The sequence below is a fragment of the Protopterus annectens genome, chromosome 2.part2, assembly GCF_019279795.1.
Source record: "Protopterus annectens isolate FY-2018-M chromosome 2.part2, PAN1.0, whole genome shotgun sequence".
Taxonomy (NCBI): domain Eukaryota; kingdom Metazoa; phylum Chordata; order Ceratodontiformes; family Protopteridae; genus Protopterus; species Protopterus annectens.
The window spans coordinates 715,210,930-715,230,728 of NC_056730.1; the positions used below are offsets into that span (position 1 = coordinate 715,210,930).

Consider the following 19,799-nt stretch of genomic DNA (forward strand, 5'->3'; position numbering starts at 1 on the left):
TTACATAGAAAAACAATTCAGTAGATATAAAACAGAAAATGCATTTGTTTCAAGAATAAATTCTACTCAAATTAATGGTTGCATAACACACACAGACACACACTAACCCTCCACCTTGAAAAAGCAGTCATTTATCTGCAAAGTAACCAATTGGGACGGGCAAGGGATGAAGCTTATACAGTGTACAGATCAATGCTCTGATAAACTGCTGCAGTTAGATCCTATCACATTACCTTGACAAGGCTGGTGGCAGTGTTGTTGGTGGGGGGAGGGGGGTCACAAAAGGCAAACCTTCAGCTAAGCTAGAAACCCTAAACTTACAAAATCTTTTCCTAAGGATTCCCAGATACTCAGATTAAAATTTCAGAACACAGACAATACAGTTTGCTTGTTTGTAGGTAGTCAAATCATATCACACAGCCCCATTTTCCAATAATTCAGCATTCATTCAGCTGACATGCATGGTTCTACACGAGATTTGCAAGCACCCTCAGAAATCCACAACAGCCACCTCCTCCATTCAAGATTATTATTCCTTCTGTTGTATTTTTAACATCTGTAGGACTGCACCCATCAGATGAAGTCAATTTTTGGAAGATCACCACAAAAGGAAGTAATTCCACCCTCTCAACTACTGGCACTTTTGGGTTACTAAAGGGCTACCTAAACACTGTTCTGTTTTAGTAATGGCATAACAATTAAACTGAATTCTCACCGCAGAAGGAGCAGCTGAAACTTTAGAAGCAGATGAGCAGGTAATAGTTTCTGAAGCTTGAGCAGTACATGCTGGTTTCTAAAATACAAAATAAACAATACAAAAACAAGTAAATACAATTTGTTTATTCATTTATATGCATTTGTTTACCGGGAAAGTCCGACTGGGCCAGAAGCCCATTTTCAGCAGAGGCCCAGGGAGAAAAGCTCCACAGAAATACAAGCAATATACAATAATTAGAAAGTACAGTATACATACAGTAATATCCACAGATATATGACATTTGCACTATTTATGAGATAGGTGAGACTAGAAATGGGTGCAATGTCTGGAAATAATCAGAACTGTCAGTTCAAATGCAAAAAAACATATTACATATTTATATATCGGAAGCAAGTAATAATAAAGCTAAGTTGTACACATGAGATGTAAAGCAGAACAAATGCAATCAGAACATGCCCCACAATTTTCTGGTCCAAACTAAGAAACATAGCAATGTTACTATGTGATGACCATCAGCATCATAAAATATAGCTAGACTTCACAGTGACTAGGGCATCATTAAACTTAAGCACGCCATCATGGTTGCTGGTACGCAACAGGTATATTCCTTCCACATCAGTTGAGCAATAAGAATCCCTTCTCTACCATCTGTAATTTGTTACATTACCAGTTAGAATTTGGAAAATTTTCAGCAAAATCCTGCATTTGGGAATGTCCTTGTGCTAAGCTGGTGCACACAGTGACATAAGCTTATGTCAGTAGGGCCCACCAGTTCTCTCCCTTGTCACTAACAATTACCACTTATGCATGCATTGCCTGAATTCCAGTTTTGTACTGTGGGCCACTTCCAAATATGGCAACATCAGAGCTGGCTGGAGACATGAAAACAATGGGGACCTGCAGAAAGCAACTCAATGGATAAGGTTAACTGGAATGGTGTACAGCGATATTATGGCATGTCAGTGACTTAACTGTGATCACAAAATATCTTGAGTCTTTCATCCACAGACAGCCACAGTGCCCAATCATAACAGCCACTTTATTGACTATATAAAACTGAGATGTTTGACTTTTCAAATAAAAAAATATAATAATCACAATAAAAGATTTCAGCATGTTTTACCCAGAATGATACTATCCCTGTCTAACCAGATCAATGCCAATTTAAAATAGCAGCTTGAGTAGTTTGCCTTAATCTACAGACTGCCTCAGTAACCACTCATTATAACTACTACTGCATACACCGCAGATGTCTGACTGCACTCAAATAAAACAAAAATAACTGTCATTGTAATGTATTTCAGCTTGCTTTGATCACCCACAAACTATCAGTTAAATCAAAAGCTGTTTAAAACAGGTCTATATTATCTAACTGAAGAGGCATTACAGTGAATGCCTCTTCATCAACCCCTAAAGAGGGAAGCGGCAGTTATGCGAATGGCCAAATCAGTGACTTTTTCCTAGGGAAAAAAATCACTTGGCCATCAGCATGAATTTGCCCCTTTCCCCACTGTAGTGTGATCTCGGAGTTGGTATATTTAGTTAGGGGGTAAACCCCCCCCCACACTTTGATGTGTTCATAGTGATGTTTCGTTTCTGGACAGATCAACAATTTTTTTCCCTAGGAAAAAATTTGCTGATTTGGCCATTCACATAATTGGCGGTTTGCTCGTTAGGGGTTGATGAAAAGGCATTTGCTGTAATGCCTCTTCGATTAAATAATATAGACCCATTTAAAACAGATGAGTTATTTCACTTTCATTTACAGACTTTGCTCACCAATTACAGCCATTTTACTGACTGTGTGCCTCAGAAATTTGACTGCAATTAAATGAATGAATACATACATACTGGTCACAGTAATGCACGTCAGCTTCTTGCTGTCAGACCCATACAATGCAATACCACTGCAATGTATTGCATGTGCACAGATACATGCAGATCCACACATGTATACAATGCAATCCCACTGCAGTGTATTGCATGTGCACATACACATGCAGATCCACACATGTATACAATGCAATCCCACTGCAACGTATTGCATGTGCACAGACACATGCAGATCCATACATGTGCACTGATAAGACAAAGACAAATCCACAGATGTGCCCAGTCATGGACAGCCTTTCAACTGGTGCCCTAGGCAAAAGGTTTCCATAGTGCCCCCCCAACACAACCTTGTGCCCCCATCCTAGTCTATCTACACCATCCAGATTACTGGAAACCATCCCCTGCTAGATTGGCGCCCTAGATGACCGCCTAGTTGGCCTATGCCTACGGCCGGCTATGTGCCCAGTAATTACAGCTACTTTACTCACTCTGTAAATGCCAGGCATCTGGTTATGATCAAATGAATGAATGAGCTGATTGCTGTCAGATGCAAACTGTATGCCCACACAAACAAATGTACTTCTAATATTTGTGTTGTTTGGCTTGCGTGCTGTTAGGAATGGTAAAATGAATTTGTAGTGTCAAAGCAAAGAATACATATGTGCAGTGGTAGCCATACAGTTACAGATATCTCAGGTACTGCTCAAAGCAATTGCAGCGATTCCCCACAAAACTAAGTTTACTTACTTGCAGGCTTAAGCATTTTCCTAAGAGAGTAACGTACAAATAAAGCCTGATCTTTCATGAGTAAAATAAATCATGATTTGAGGCAAAGTCCTGTGTTTCTTTTTTTCATATTCACACTGGCAGACTCTGACCACACATATTCACAAGGTAGCCAGAATGTGCTAACAACGTGCACATAACTCTCTTTTAAGTGCTACTGAATAGGTTCATAGGTTCATAGGTTTATACTAGGCTATCTGCCCTAAGGCATTTATAAGCCTAGCCCAAATTTTTGTGGCTTACGCCACCCCTTATATGAAAAAATACTGTGCCCATTAGTTTGTTGTGCCTCTGTCCAGCAGTGACACAGATATGATTCCCGGGGTAAACCTACGATCTCCCATCCACAGGTCTAGATTTCTCTTGAACAGAGTCAGCGAGGTGCTCTGCCTCACATGGACCGGGATTTTATTCCACAGCATAGGGAGTCTCTGAGTGATAAATCTATCCTTCCAGCACGTCCTATTTATAGCCGTGCTAAGGTTTAAGTCGCTTGCTCTAGTGGTTTTGGTGGATTTGGATTTATTGAGGTGGAGCATGTCCATTAATTCCGGGTTGGACATGGCCTTGTATGTCAGGCACATGTCACCTCTGAGCAGACGGTATGCGACTGAATAGAGCTGGAGTTTCTTCAATCTGGCAGCATATGACAGATTTTGGAGTCCCTTTATCCTTTTGGTGAGGAACTTTTGGGGTCTCTCCAATTGCTGCAGATGTCGGGTGAGATACATCCCGAATGGGGCATTGTACTCGATCATTGGTCTGATAAGTGAAGAGTACAGGGGAACAATGACCTCACTAGATCTGGATGTGAATCCCTTCATGATCAGGTGGGCAATGTAGAAGGTCTTTCTAACCACTTTAGCAACGTGAGTGTCAAAAGAAAGGCCACTGTCAACCTGGGTCCCCATATCCTGATAACCTCTTCTGTGCTTAGTGGATTGCAACCTATATGGTAGCTTAGGGTTACCTTGTTTTTCCCGAAGGGTATGACTATACATTTTTTGGCGTTTAACTTCAGGCCATGGCTCTGGCACCAGCTATCTGTTTCCGTGAGTCCCTTCTGAAGGATATCCATGTCCGATGCACTTTCCACTATGGCGCCCAGTTTGCAGTCGTCTGCAAACTTTGTCAGCCAAAGTCCTCCCATATTGGCCTGTACTTCTGAGAAGTAGATGCCAAACAATAGGGGGCCAAGGACCGAGCCCTGTGGGACACCACTTGTGACCGGCTTGGAGTCTGACACAGCGCCAGCAACTCTAACCCTGTGGGTTCTGTCCTTAAGCCAGTTTGCAACCCATCTTGTGACATATGGGTTTACATTTAAGCTGGTAAGTTTTTCTACAATACCCGAGTGGGGTATTGTGTCGAAAGCCTTTGCAAGGTCAAGGTAGGCTGTATGGACTGCCTTTCCTCATCAATGGCCTTGGTGACTGTTTCAAGAAGTCGACCAAGTTCAAAAGGCATGATCTTCCCTTGACAAAGCCAAACTGGGTCGGGTCCAATGTCTGCAAGTCCCTATATCTTTGTTTATGAGCTCCATTATGATCCTCTCCATAGCTTTGCAGACTAGACTTGTTAAGCTTATGGGGCGGTAATTACCAGGGTCCGTGAGGCCGCCTTTGTGGAGTGGGACCACAGTTGCCGTCGCCACTGATTGGGCACGTATCCTGTGGTAAGGCTGAGATTAAACAGCTGCCTTATGTGCGGGTTTAATTCCTCATTTAGCTCGTGTAGCACACAGCCGGGGACACCATCCTGTCCCATTGATGCTGTGTTTTTAGCTTTAGAGAGAGCAGCTTTCACCTGCGCATTTGAGATGTCCGGGAGGCTACACTCGGCTGGGATAGTTATCTCTCCTTTAGGGGGGAAGTGCGGGGTGAAGTTTGCACTGAACCTGTCTGCCAGTATGTTGGCAATGTCTGTGGGTTCAGTGATTTTTGTATCATTTTGGACTAATTCTGAGCATATCTGGGAGTTTCCACCCAGGTTCCTAACATAGCTGAAAAAGGCCTTATGATTTTCCTTTGAATCCATGGCAATTTTTCTCTCAAAATTGGCCTTAGTTGATTTTATGAGTGCTCGTATTTTTTACTAATAATGATCAGGGGTGACTTCCCTTTTATGGATTTTGTTCTATCATGTAATAGCTTTCTCCTCTTATTGTAAAGTTTGTTAATGGCTGGGGTCCACCAGACTGGACGTTTGCCCTTTGTGGAAAGAGTCTTGGTTTTATTTGGGATTGCCTGATCCATGCAGTCCTGGAGGTGTTCATAGAAGGCATTTGTAAGGGCTTCCGCAGCTTGGGTTGTGGTTTCCTCTGGCTCAGGGGCCTTGAAGGATACCACACCAGTCTTGAGTAGTGTGAAGTTTGCTTTAGAGAAGTTCTTCACTATGGTCTTTTTGTTTGTGGTGGGGCGGGATGTGGATTTCCAGTGAGATTAGTTTATGATCAGATCTCACCAATGAGGGATATACTTCGGTGTGGAGCATTTTGTCCCCATGTTTGTGACAATGAGATCTAGTATATTTTCTCCTCTTGTGGGAACAGTGACTAGCTGTTCCATGGCATTTGAATTTATGAACTCCAGGAACCGTTGGGCTAGAAAGTTAGGGCTTGAGTAATGTTCCCAGTCTATATTCGGTAGTTGAAGTCACCCAATATGATGGTGTTTGGAGATACATTTATACCCTCCAGTGTCTTCAGGAAGGCTGTGTGGGGTTCCTGAGTTTGAGAGGGTGGCCTGTAGCATGCTACAATTTGTAGAGCAGTTTTGCCTATGGTTAGTTGCACCTGGATGGTTTCCGAGCTTCATGCGTTGCCACCAACCTGGAGGTGTGGGTATCCTTTATGAATATGGATACACCCCTCCTTTTGTGGTGTGGTCCGGGTTTTGGGGCGGAACGCATGATATGAGGTAAAACCTAATAGTGCCGGGTGCTCTCAGGAGCCTTGAACCAGGTTTCAGTTACAGCACATACATCGATGTTCTCCATACTGAGAAGGGCCTCGAGTGCGTGCATTTTGAGATTTAGACTTCTGGCATTGAGCAGCATTACCCTCAGTTTCTTCCCATTTTTGTTTTCTAGGGTGGTAGGTTTAGAATTTGAGCCTTGCCTAAAAAGGCACTATGGGGGTGGCAAGAGCCTTAGCCAATATCCGAATCCCAGGGTGACAGGTGCAAGCCGTCCCTTGCGAAGCAGCGTGGCTTGTCAAGCATGTCATCCCAGGCAGACAGACACTGGATCCCCTTTGAATGACACCAGACATTAAGCCAATTGTTAAAGCTGATCATCTTGTCTCTATATTGTGGCATCATTCTTGGTGAAGGAAGGATACTGCTCAGGGTTAGGGTCATACCTGCCTGGGCTACATAATCAGAGAGCTCCTCTATGTCTCTTTTCATGTAGTCCAGGGAGGTGCGTCTCAGGTCGTTCACACCAGCATGGACAATGACTGTGTCATATTTGTACTTGCCGTGGAGTGACCAGTGCTTGTGTTATGTGGCGGATTCTAGCGCCCGATAGGCAGCTTACTGTGACCCTCTCCTTGTTCAGCCTGGTGAGTGGGACGTCAGTGTGTCTGACTATGGAGTCACCTATGACAAGTATGTTTGGTGTTGTATTTGGCCTTAAGGGCTGTGACTGCTTTGCACACTGCTTTTGTGGTTTATGTGTTGCTTGTGGGGTGTCTTGAGGTAGCAGTTGTTTGGGTGTCTGCTTTGGAGGCCTCTGCTGTTTAGGTAAATTTTTACTCAGAGCCTCCGAGTATGTCTTTGTGTGTTTATGTGTTTGATTCAGTGGAGTGGTAGCATTATGTGAGGCTGGTTTTGTGGTGTGTGTAGTTGCCTTCTCCTCCTGTCTGGTCTTGCCAGTCCTGAGTTGAGAGAGCTCAGCCTCCAGTTTGGCTAAATAGCTGCATCTCTCACAAGTATTTGTGTTATGTGGGAGGAGGAGAGGGTTGTCTGTGTACATGAGGCAGTTATAACATTGCCTCAAGATTCCCAGATTCACCAGCTGGACCGGAGAGGAGATTGACAACTGACCTTTGGACATGCTAGGATAATATTGGGAAATCCTTAATTGAAAACAAGGGCCAGTGGGGAGTGAGGGTGTAGTGCTTTTAATTTTTAGTGCTGACTTATATAATTGCTTTAGTGAGCAAGTGCCAGGTAACTTGAGTGCAATGTGTTACAAGTAACTAAATGCAACAACGACAAACAGTAACTTTCTTTCAAGTGAAACAAGGAAATAAGTACAGTAAGCAATGCAGAAATCACTAGTGATCCACAGAAGCTGAGAAGTTGCGTATTAGGTGGAATTAGCTTCCAGGGAAATAACAAGCAAACAAACAACAAGCATATAAACAAAGCTAGATTCAGCAGGCCTGGATCTAGTCTATGCTAGAGCAAACAAGGTGAACCAATTTCAGTAAGATACAGTTCAAATATTTAGGCACTATAAACCTTTAACCAGAAATTCCCAGCTCAGAAGGGCAGAGTCCAGCCTCTTCTCCCACAAGAGTGCAGACCACGAACCTTCTTAATGTAAAATAACTGGCCTGAAGCCCAAGCGCCTAAACCAGAACTAATACACTTGGACACTGGGCTCTCAATCAGCAGTTCCCAACTTAGAAGGATGAAAGCTACCTGTCCTGCCACCACAGTGCTTGCCACAAACCTTCCTAATGTAAAACAACTGGTCTGAAGCCCAAGTGCTTAATCCAAAAGACTTGAATGATAGCTACACTTTTAATCAAGTTACAACCAAGCAGTAATAAATACCATTGAATACTTTAGAGAATGTCTGGATTAGTGCTCAAGTTACACAAACAAAGCTAGATCCAGCAGGCCCGAATCCAGTCTATGCCACAGCAAACAAGGCGCACCAAATTCAGTAAGAAACAGTTCAGATATGCATGCACTATAAGCCTTTAACCAGAAATTCCCAGCTCAGAAGGGCAGAGTCCAGCCTCTCCTCCCACAAGAGTGCAGACCACGAACCCTCTTAATGTAAAATAACTGGCTTGAAAGCCCAAGTGCTTAAACCAGAATTAATACACTTTTAGAATAACAGACACTGAGCCCTCAATCAGCAGTTCTCAACCTAGAAGGATGTAAGCTACCTGTTCTGTCACAACAGTGCAGACCACAAACCCTCTCAGTGCAAAACAACTAACTGGTCCAAACACCAAGTGTTTAAACCAAAAGGCTTAGAATGAGTTACACCAAGCAGTAATAAATACAATTGAGTATTTTAAGATGATGCAAAAGTAAAAAGAAGTAGGTACACAAGTACAGTAAAAGCAGATGAATTTTTTTTTTTTTTTTTTTTATTCCTGAACAAGTGCTGTGGTCAAAGAAACAGATTTGAGTGCTGAAACTAGGAAACTGGCTAGTTATAAGAAAAAAAAACAAGCTAGAAGGCTTCCCTCAAACACAGAAGGGCTTGGGGGCTCAGAAGCCTACAAATAGTCTGTACCACTTAACAAGAAAGGCAGGAAATGAGCTTAATTTTTTTTTTTTCCTATTTCCCAGATGCTCTCTTTGTACAAAGTAGGAGTGCCTGAAATCAGAATATGATCTCACTGCACTCAGTTGAGTGAGCAAATGAGATGGGCCCAGAGGCAGGCTGAGGGGCGGGCAGTTTCAATGCCACTAAGATTAACACCAAAACAAAATCAGGGCAGGTGGGTGGGAATAACTGAAGAGCAGAATAACTTCACTTAAAAATTCCTTCAACACTCCTTTATACACAGTTTAAATCAAATTAAATACTGTATAATACTGTATTTTTTTTTTTAAAAAAAGAGCAGATAAAGGTACTTAAATTCTCTTATACGTCCAGTTGAATATAACCAAGTTCTTTGCTGGCCAAGCTGAAGTTTTAAAGCAGGAATTATTTCACATGCACCAGTTTAAATATGCAAGGACAGGAAATCAAAGAATGTGGCTACCCCCACACCTGTAATTACTAGCAAATAACAAAATTCAGCCAACACTAGCTACTGAAGAGCAGAATAACTTCACTTAAATTCCTTCAACACTCCTTCATACACAGTTTAAATCAAATTAAGTACTGTATAATACTGTATTTTTTTTTTAAAAGAGCAGATAAAGGTACTTAAATTCTCTTATACGTTCAGTTGAATATAACCAAGTTCTTTGCTGGCCAAGCTGAAGTTTTAAAGCAGGAATTATTTCACATGCACCAGTTTAAATATGCAAGGACAGGAAATCAAAGAATGTGGCTACCCCCACACCTGTAATTACTAGCAAATAACAAAATTCAGCCAACACTAGCTACTGAAGAGCAGAATAACTTCACTTAAAAATTCCTTCAACACTCCTTCATACACAGTTTAAATCAAATTAAATACTGTATAATACTGTATTTTTTTTTTTTAAAAGAGCAGATAAAGGTACTTAAATTCTCTTATACGTCCAGTTGAATATAACCAAGTTCTTTGCTGGCCAAGCTGAAGTTTTAAAGCAGGAATTATTTCACATGCACCAGTTTAAATATGCAAGGACAGGAAATCAAAGAATGTGGCTACCCCCACACCTGTAATTACTAGCAAATAACAAAATTCAGCCAACACTAGCTACTGAAGAGCAGAATAACTTCACTTAAAAATTCCTTCAACACTCCTTCATACACAGTTTAAATCAAATTAAATACTGTATAATACTGTATTTTTTTTTTTTTAAAAAGAGCAGATAAAGGTACTTCAATGCTTTACAGTATCATAAGGCAAAATACTTAATGTACCTACTGTAGTTTAAATTTAACATTTTCTTACTAATGCTTAGCATTTCTTACCAATAGTCTGACAAAATCTTGTCTCACTGCCTCTGAGGTGTACTTAGACTTCACTGCACTGAATCTTTTCATGTCAACAGTTACTAGAAGCATTGCTTCTTCATATATTTATGTTCAACAATATGCAAATTATTTTCAACAAACGCATGTTCTTTTACATCACTTTGTGCAAAATGTCCTTTTCTAGATTCTACCCTATATGAAAATGAATAGGGAGACATGTTAATCAGTCAGAGGGATAGCAGGCAAAGGGAAGGGGGGGGCTAAAAAGAAAATAAAAATCTGCGTGTACACATATGTTTATGCATATTTAGTGTGTGTGTGTGCGTGTCTATATATCAGAAGCAGAAGGTTATAAATCAAAATTTAAAGGGGTGTTTAAATGAGGAAGTTCAAGAAATAAGGAAAAACTAGGATTTTGTAACATTTTAAAAATTCCCTACATTGTACTTTGTCAAAAATGTTAGGAGAGCAAATGGTTATAACTAAGGAAATGATTCTTTTGAGCTGGGGTATGGGATCTGACCTGCCTAGATGTAGTAAGGCCTTACTTAATTTAATGCTACTGACTGCCAAAAAAGCAATTTCTGAAATACGGATTGCAAAACAAACTAATTGTAACAAAATATCTGAATATTGTACAGCAGATAAAAGAACTGGAAGAGGGATCTTTAGACAAGAAAAGGAAAAGAAGAAATTACCTAGAAATAAATGGAATATGTGAGAACAATACAAGTAGCATAATCTTTAAAAGAAAGATGGAGGTTTAAGGGAAGGCAGAAATTGAGCAATTTATGTAATGCTGGATTGAATGAAACTGTTAAAAAGAAAACAAATGTATACCAAATGAAAATAATATAATATGTTACTATGATTTATTTTCTTTTATATTAATGTATATATACTTTTGTCAAATTTTAAAACATGATGATTCAATAAAGCTGTTTTAAAAATATTCTACGCAAGAAGCATCTCTTCATGTCAGCAGCACCCATATTGTACCAGGTGGGTCTTTTTTTTTTTTTTTTTTTTTATGATGAGTAAATAACTTCTTTTTTATTTGTACTAGCACAATTTTAGTAATATTAACTGATAATATTTTTAAGTTACAGTACTTTAAATGCCATTATCTGATAGGAATAGTTTAGATTGCTCTAACCAGTTTTCATTTTTTTTCTCAGAAATCTGTTTTATTTATTTCACTAATTCACCAACAAATTTACAACAGTCCAATGCACAAAGTGGGTATATACAAACAAAGAAAACACCCATATTGGGCGCAAGACCATACAGATAATTTACCAGCAAGGTTGCAATAAACAAGAAAATGGCACATAAGCAACAGTACTGGTGATAGCTTTGCATTTAAAAAAAATAGTAACATGACTTGATATAAAGATTTTTGACCTTTAGTTAACCCACAACTATATTTACAACTGCTACGATGAGAAATCTAGTAGAGCAGGGAGTTTGACTGTTTCATATGTTCTATACAGTTAAAAGGAAACTGTGGAATTTACCCTGCTTATTTTATTATTACCCATTCAGGGGACAGAAGGTAGTGATTATTATAAGCTAATGTCTGTAATATCTACAAAGAGTATTATTCTTAAGAAAGTGGTGAATGAGAAGACCCCAAAACATCTGGTAGTAGGAACGTTTGTTTACTATTTCTTATCATTTTATGGGAGGTGATGTATTTGAGTGCCATGTTTCTGTATCCCTACCATGCTAATTGGCTCTATCTAATGAGTTTTGAGTGATATAAAGTTTCATTAACATGAAAAGAGTGCTAAGAATGTGGGGTATTCTGTCTGTGGTAATGTGAAGGATTGCAAACTCCCGTGAAATAGTAGTTTTCCCCATATCCCATCTTTTCTAGCCTGACTCTTAATGAACCCCGTAGATTTTGTGCAAATTTGCTGTGAAATAATTAGAAGTTATGTACTCACCATAACGTTCCATCTGAGTAGGTGACTTCATTTGGATGCAACCTGTGGGTATCGGTTCCGACCTCGGATCCGAGCCGGCATTTCAAAAGCTTAGGCTCCGAGCTCCTAGCTCCTCCCTCTTACCCATAACCACTTGCCAAGCCCTGACTGACCTCAGATTGAGTTTGCCTAAATAATACTGACTACAGTACATGAACAAAGCATAAATACTCGCTCTATAAAGGTCAGGGGGATGGAGGGGGGGATGGTTGCATCCAAATGAAGTCACCTACTCAGATGGAACGTTATGGTGAGTACATAACTTCTAAATCTGAAGTAGGCAGACTTCATTTGTCTGCAACCTGTGGGACAGAGTCCCCAGCTACCTGAATCTTGGGCGGCCGTCATGGAAGGATGTTCCGGAGCACCGCTGAGCCAAAGGATGCTCTTCCCCTGGAAACAACATCCACCTTATAATGAGAAATAAAGGTATGAGGCGAGGCCCAAGTAGCTGCAGCAGATATCATCCAATGACACACGGGACTTAAAGGCGGCTGACGTGGAGACTGCCCTAGTAGAATGAGCCGTAACCCTCTGAGGAGCAGGTCTACCTGAAGTGTCATAAGCCTGCAGAATACAATTAGCAATCCACCTAGATAGTGTGACTTTAGACACTGCTTTACCCAAAGCAAATTGAGCAAAGGAGATGAACAGCTGATCTGATTGCCTGTGACCAGCTGTTCTGTGAATATAAAATCGTAATTGTCTATGAACATCCAAGGAATGCAATTTGTATTCTCCTTTGTTTAAGTACTTGGGAAAAACACAGGTAAATTGATTGATTGGTTGATATTAGATTCTGAAGAGACCTTCGGAAGAAAAGATGGATTGGTCCTGAGGCACACCCTATCTGGAAAGAAAGAAAGGTAAGGCGGCTTGACGCATAGAGCCTGAAGTTCAGACACTCTTCTGGCTGAAGTGATAGATACTAAGAAGGCAGTCTTCCAGGAAAGGTACTTTAGGTCTGTAGAAGCTGCAGGCTCGAAGGGAGGAGCAGTAAGGGCTTGCAGAACTAAAGATAGGTCCCAAGGTGGTACAATCTCCTTGACTGGAGGCCTCAACAAAAATCCCTTTGAGAAAGGTTTTGCACAATTTCGCGTCATGAGGGAGCTGTCTCATGACCAATGTGATAATGCGAGATGGCTGCCAATTGTACCTTAATCGTGGAAGAACTTGCCCCTTGATGAAAGAGGTCTGTTAAAAAATCCAGCACTGCTGACATAGGTGCTGAGAAAGGATCCAAAGTTCTCTGAACCGCCCAAATAGAGAATCTCTTCCATTTACTCCGATAAACCTGCCTGGTGGAAGGTTTATGAGCTGCCACTAAGATGGCCTTGACCGGTGACGAGATACCGGGAGTCCTAATTAAGGATGGAACTGGAGCAGCCAAGCTGTCAATTTCAGGGTGCGTAGATTGGGAACCGAAATTCCCAGAGGGTGGGAGATGAGATCCGGAATCGGATCCAGAATCCAGGGTGGATTGATTTTGTGAGACCATACAAAGGGGAACCAGGGTTGACGAGGCCAGAATGGGGCAATGAGAATCATTCTGCTCCCCAAACTGTTGGCTTTCTGCAGAAGCCTCTGCATCAGAGGTAGTGGAGGGTAGGCATACAGGAGACCGGGAGGCCAAGCATGCACCAGCGCATCTCTCGGGAATTCCCCTGGTGGGGGAAGCAGAGCGAAGAAATTGTCGCATTTGGCGTTTGAGGGAGAGGCAAAAAGATCGCAACAGGGTTGCCCCCAAACGGCAAAAATCTTCTTCGCTACCTGAGGATTGAGAGACCACTCGTGAGGTAAAAGAATGGTGTGACTGAGTTTGTCCGCAAGGATGTTGGATTTTCCTGGAATGTGCGTTGCTACCAGAAAGCGTTTGGTGGAAATTGCCCATTCCCAGACTCTCATGGCCTCTCGACAAAGGGGATAGGACCTGGTTCCTCCCTGTTTGTTGATGTACCAGACTACGCAATAGTCCCTGAAGGAAGAACGTGGTGAAGTGCTTGCAACGCTAGGAGCACCGCCCTCATTTCCAGGACATTTATATGCAACAACGTCTCTGTGGGGTTCCACGTGCCTTGGACAATCTTTCCCGCAGAATGCCCCCCCCCACCCGAGGCAAGAAGCGTCCGTGGTCACTGTGGCTCGGGGAAATGCAGCACAAAAAGGTCTCCCTGTCAGGGCTCCGGAGAAAGAAGCCACCAAAGAAGGGAATCCTTGCACGCTTTGCTGACCGCTATCGGAGTGTTGAGAGAGGAACAGAGAGGGGACCACTGAACCTGAAGGGTCCATTGAAGAACCCGCATGAGTAAGCATGCATGAATAAGAAGCGGGATAGCTGCCGCCATCGAACCTAGGGCCCTCAGGACCGAAGCTGCAGTCGGAAATGGTTGCAGGACCGCTGCTACATGACACTTCAGGTTGGCAATTCTGTCTGGAGTGAGGAAGGCTCGCATTGACCTGGTGTTTAGCCTTCCTCCTATGAAATCTATAGTTTGTGTGGGGTGCAGTAAAGATTTCTCCCAGTTGACAGTGATGCCCAGCCTTGGGGCTAGTCGAAGAAAGTAGTCCCTGGCTGAGCACAGAAGATGCATTGATGATGCCGTCAGGAGCCAGTCGTCCAGGTACGGAAAGACCTGTAATCCCTGGAGCCTCAGGTGGGCCGCTACCACCGCTAGAACCTTGGTGAACACCCTGGGGGCTGAGGTGAGACCAAAGGGAGGACCCTGAACTGGTAATGACTGGCTCCCAGCCGAAGCGAAGAAACCTCCTGGACCGTCTGTCCATGCGAATGTGGTAGTCTGGCGTCCTTGAGGTCGATGGAGCACATCCAGTCGTTCTCCCTCAAGAGGGGAGTATAGATTGAAGGGTGACCATCCGGAACTTTGCTTGGTTACTGACAGGTTCAGCAGGGAAAGATCTAAGATTGGTCTTAAGTCCCCCGTTTTCTTTGGCACCAAAAAGAACCTGGAGTAAAACCCTGACCCGGTTTGATCTGGGGGCGCTGGATAGCTCTTTTTCTAGCAGCTGTTCGATTTTGATAGCTGCTGCCTCCCTTTGGTCGGGTGGAACATCTGGGAGGCTGCGAGATCTGGGAACTTTGTACAGGGGGATTGTATAACCTCTGGATATCACGCTGAAGCACCAGCGGTCTGATGTGATGGACTCCCAAGAAGTTTGGTGCCTCGGCGCCCCGACTGCCTCCAGAGACGGACAGCCGGGCAACCCTTCAGGGCTGCTGCGTGGGTCTCTCAGAGAAAGGTTCTCTGGACCCAAAGTTTCTAGGAGCCCCCCTGCCTCTAGGACGGCGACCTCCCTGTCCTCCTCTGCCACGGAGGACTGGTTATCGAGCAGGTTGGGACTGCTGCGATTTCGGAACCACATCTTCTTCTGTCCCTTTTGGTTCTTGAGAAGGACCTCTGGGGAGCTGAGAAGCGGACTCCGACGGCAGACAGCGTCTTCCCGTCCTTTCGCTCTGGACCAGTGTTTGGCGAACAGTCTTGCCAAACAAGGCAGAACCATCAAAGGGGCATTCGCGAAGTCGCCTTGAAGGGCTCTGCGAAATCACAGTGGCGGAGCCAGGCCTGCCGCCTCATGACTAGGCCTGCTCCGCTGGCTCTAGCGGCTCCCTCGGTAGCGTGAGAAAGTAGCCGCATAGATGTGTTAGAAACCGCTCTAAGAGTGGCCATTCGGGTGGAGTATACCTGCTTATCCTCACCCGACATGGACTCTGGGGGAGATGCAGCGTATTCTTTAATCAGATCCCGCTGCATCCTGATGACGTGTGCCATGTAGTTCAGCGCTCTCAAAGAGAAGGTTGCTGAACTGAAAACTCGCTTCCCAATGCGATCCATCAAGCGGGACTCCTTGCCCGGAGGATGCACAGAGGGACTCTCCTGGGCCAATTCCCTCTTAGTGGCTGCAGCCATCATCATGGCATCTACTGGGGGGCCCTTGCTCCAGTGAGTGCGGTCCGCCGGAGGGGAAAGGATACGGTCAGGACGCTTGGGTACAGGCTCAATGGTGTCCGGATCCTTTCACGCTCTGATGGATATAAGGTCCACCAGAGGGTCGGCAGGAGGGGACACCCAAGAGGTAGATGGGCCCGCCTCGAATGCCTCCAAGAACACAGACTCGTCTGAGGAAGCCTTGGGGGCAGACCACCCCCCCCGATCCTTAACATTTCCATAATGTCTCCAAATGAGGCGTCTTCAGGGGTGATCTTGGGAGCCTTCCCTTCATCCAAGTCTGTGTCTTGATAGCGGACTCGGGAGTCCATGTGCCTCCTTTTGCACTTACGCTTCCGAGGTACTTCATCGGGGGGGCTGTCCGAGGAGTACTCTTCCGCAGCTGGATGTTCCAAGGGAACTACTTGGGACATCGAGGCGGGCTGTCCCTGGGACCGGCTGGTGGGAGCCTGGCCCAATTGCAAGGGAGTGAGGGATGGAGCCGTGGCAGGGACCGGGGGTCCGGACATCCTCAACAGTGCCCTTTCCACTACGTCGAAGGCCGAGGGGAGCCAGCTTCTCTAAACCCGAGCCGACCCCACTCGGATCCGGCCGCGGATCGGGCGGAGCCGAAACCGTCGGATCCGAGAGAACGGTGTGCTCCGACCTGGACGGAAGACACACCAGCTCCCTCGGATCCGAGGCTCGGTCCTCGGCTCCGAGAGGTCGGGTCCGAAGTACCCGAAGCACTCAAGGGATGGGACGGATCCGAGGTGCGCCGACCTATCGGATCCGACCCACCCCCGGATCCAACTCTGCCCGGCGCTGACAGCTCCGAACCCATGGTATGGGTCGGAGAAGGAGCCAAAGGGGCGAAAAAAGGGGTCAAAGCCCCTCCCGGATGGGGGGGGGGCTAGGAGCACTCCCATTTGCATTTGGGCCTGGATGAATTTCCTCATTATCCGGTCCATATCTGCTTCACTCATGGAGAATGTGGATCTGGTGGAGGCCACCGAAGCGGACCTAGAGAGCCGCCTTGGGGACCTCGCTGAAGGGCTAGCCTCCTCCTCCTCGGGCCCAGGAGAGAACCGAGGGGAGTGGAGCCGAGGAGGAGGAAAGCTAGAAGGCACAGGGGAGGCCCGCTTAGATGGAGGAGCCGAACTGGAGGTTTCAGCTCTCCGTTTGTGGTGCCTCTCCCTGTGCCTCTCCTTCTTCTCTCTCTCCCTAGAAGACTCTCTCTCCTCCGGCATCTTAGAGGGAGGTTGAGTCCCAGCCGGTGGAGGAGAGCCCACAGCAACTGCTTGCTGAGTAGAAGGGCAGAAGCGGCGGTATCTGGAGGAGAAGTCCCGCCAGCACCAGCTTCGACCTCCGCTCCCTCAAAGCTCGGGGGTTGAACCCTGCACAAATGGTACAACCAGATGACAGGTGTTCAACCCCCAAGCATTTAACGCACCGAGTGTGGCCATCTGCTGGGGACAGCTTATGGCCACACTCGGTACATTTAGAGAATACAGCCTTATGGGCTTCAGACATGTTAAGCCCTAACAGGCCTCAAACAAACACACACACACAAACTACGCAAAACCCGAGAAAAGTTTAAAAGAAAGAGAGGAAAGCCTAACACAATCACTTCTAACTAATTAAATTAAAAAAGTTAAGGTTTTTGAAAATTTTTCTGTCAGAAAAACTTATCTGCACTAGGAGCTCAAGGAATCCGTCGCAACTTGAAAGCGGCAAACGAAATCTGAGGTCAGTCAGGGCTTGGCAAGGGGTTATGGGTAAGAGGGAGGAGCTAGGAGCTCGGAGCCTAAGCTTTTGAAATGCCGGCTCAGATCCGAGGTCGGATCCGATACCCACAGGTTGCAGACAAATGAAGTCTGCCTACTTCAGATGCATTATTATCTATCATTAATTGTGCATATAGTAGATTTCTAAAACAAGAAAATTTATCAGTATTTTATATAGCATGTGAAACTTGTTGGATGGTAATTTTATTGTTGATTCCATTCCAGTATTTAGAGAACAGGGTACAGGCTTGATATTTTATTACTATAATTAATTTGTACACAGTAGAAAGCATTTTCTTTTTATACAGTAGACATCTCAGGATTGTTAGTGAATTATTATGCACCAGTTGAGTCTTTATTCCCATCTTACTACTGAATTCTTAAGGCTGGGGTATATCTCTACTATTTTAAATTTGTCATAATGGCTTTAAACTGTCCACATAAATCTAAAACTAGATCAGGTAGACGTCATACCACTACCAATATAAATGATGAAAACCTTAACTGTAAACATGTATAGGAGCACAAAACATATTTACAAAATTCTCTAAATGCCACCACCTAAGAAATACAAGGACTATCCATCACCAGTCTAACAACTTGAAGGAATGCAGTGCCTGTCATTATATAAACACTGCTTCAGGGTCCTCTAACCCCATCAGTCTTATATTGCCCCTGTTGTAACTGAATCCGATATAAACAAGTCTTTCCTCTAAGGAAGGGTTAACAAAGTAGCTGTATGAAAGACAAGTGCAATAGCATCCCCCCTCAAGAATTCACATTACTTTATTTTACATAGAAAAACAATTCAGTAGATATATGCATTTGTTTCAAGAATAAATTGTACTCAAATTAATGGCTGCATAACACACACAGACACACACTAACCCTCCATCTTGAAAAAGCAGTCATTTATCTGCAAAGTAACCAATTGGGACAGGCTAGGGATGAAGCTTATACAGTGTAGAAGATCAGTGCTCTGATAAACTGCTGCAGTTAGATCCTATCACATTACTTTGACAAGGCTGGTGGCAGTGTTGTTGGTGGGAGGAGGGGGGGGGGTCACAAAAGGCAAACATTCAGCTAAGCTAGAAACCCTAAATTTACAAAATCTTTTCCCAAGGATTCCCAGCTACTCAGATTCAAATTTCAGAACACAGACAATACAATTTGCTTGTTTGTAGGTAGTCAGATCATATGACACAGCCCCATTTTTCAGTAATTCAGCATTCATTCAGCTGACATGCATGGTTCTACACGAGATTTGCAAGCACCCTCAAAAATCCACAACAGCCACCTCCTCCATTCAAAATTATTATTCCTTCTGTTGTATTTTTATCATCTGTAGAACTGCACCCATCAGATGAAGTCAATTTTTGGAAGATCACCACAAAAGGAAGTAATTCCGCCCTCTGAACTACTAGCACTTTTGGGTTACTAAAGGGCTACCTAAACACTGTTCTGTTTTAGTAATGGCATAACAATTAAACTGAATTCTCACCGCAGAAGGAGCAGCTGAAACTTTAGAAGCAGATGAGCAGGTAATAGCTTCTGAAGCTTGAGCAGTACTTGCTGGTTTCTAAAATACAAAATAAACAATACAAAAACAAGTAAATAAACTTTGTTTATTCATTTATTTATATTTGTTTACCGGCAAAGTCCGACTGGGCCAGAAGCCCATTTTCAGCGGAGGCCCGGGGAAAAAAGCTCCACAGAAATACAAGCAATATACAATAATTAGAAAGTACAGTATACATACAGTAATATCCACAGATATATGACATTTGCACTATTTATGAGATAGGGGAGACTAGAAATGGGTGCAATATCTGGAAATCATCAGAACTGTCAGTTCAAATGCAAAAAACATATTATATATTTATATATTGGAAGTAAGTAATAATAAAGCTATTTTGTA

General features: G+C 43.6%; 1 protein-coding gene across 8 annotated transcripts in view; it reads right to left on the reverse strand.

Annotated features, from left to right (window-relative positions):
• CAST (calpastatin) overlaps nucleotides 1-19,799 on the reverse strand; it is a 1,327,899-nt gene that overhangs the window by 58,882 nt on the left and 1,249,218 nt on the right. For 7 of the 8 annotated variants that reach the window (XM_044064116.1, XM_044064117.1, XM_044064120.1 and 4 more), the window contains 2 exons: nucleotides 19,383-19,460; nucleotides 716-793 (listed from right to left, as the gene is read on the reverse strand). In XM_044064116.1, the coding sequence (XP_043920051.1) occupies nucleotides 716-793; nucleotides 19,383-19,460 (156 nt within the window). The remainder of the gene's footprint in view (nucleotides 1-715; nucleotides 794-19,382; nucleotides 19,461-19,799) is intronic. The other variant, XM_044064118.1, reaches the window with a different exon arrangement.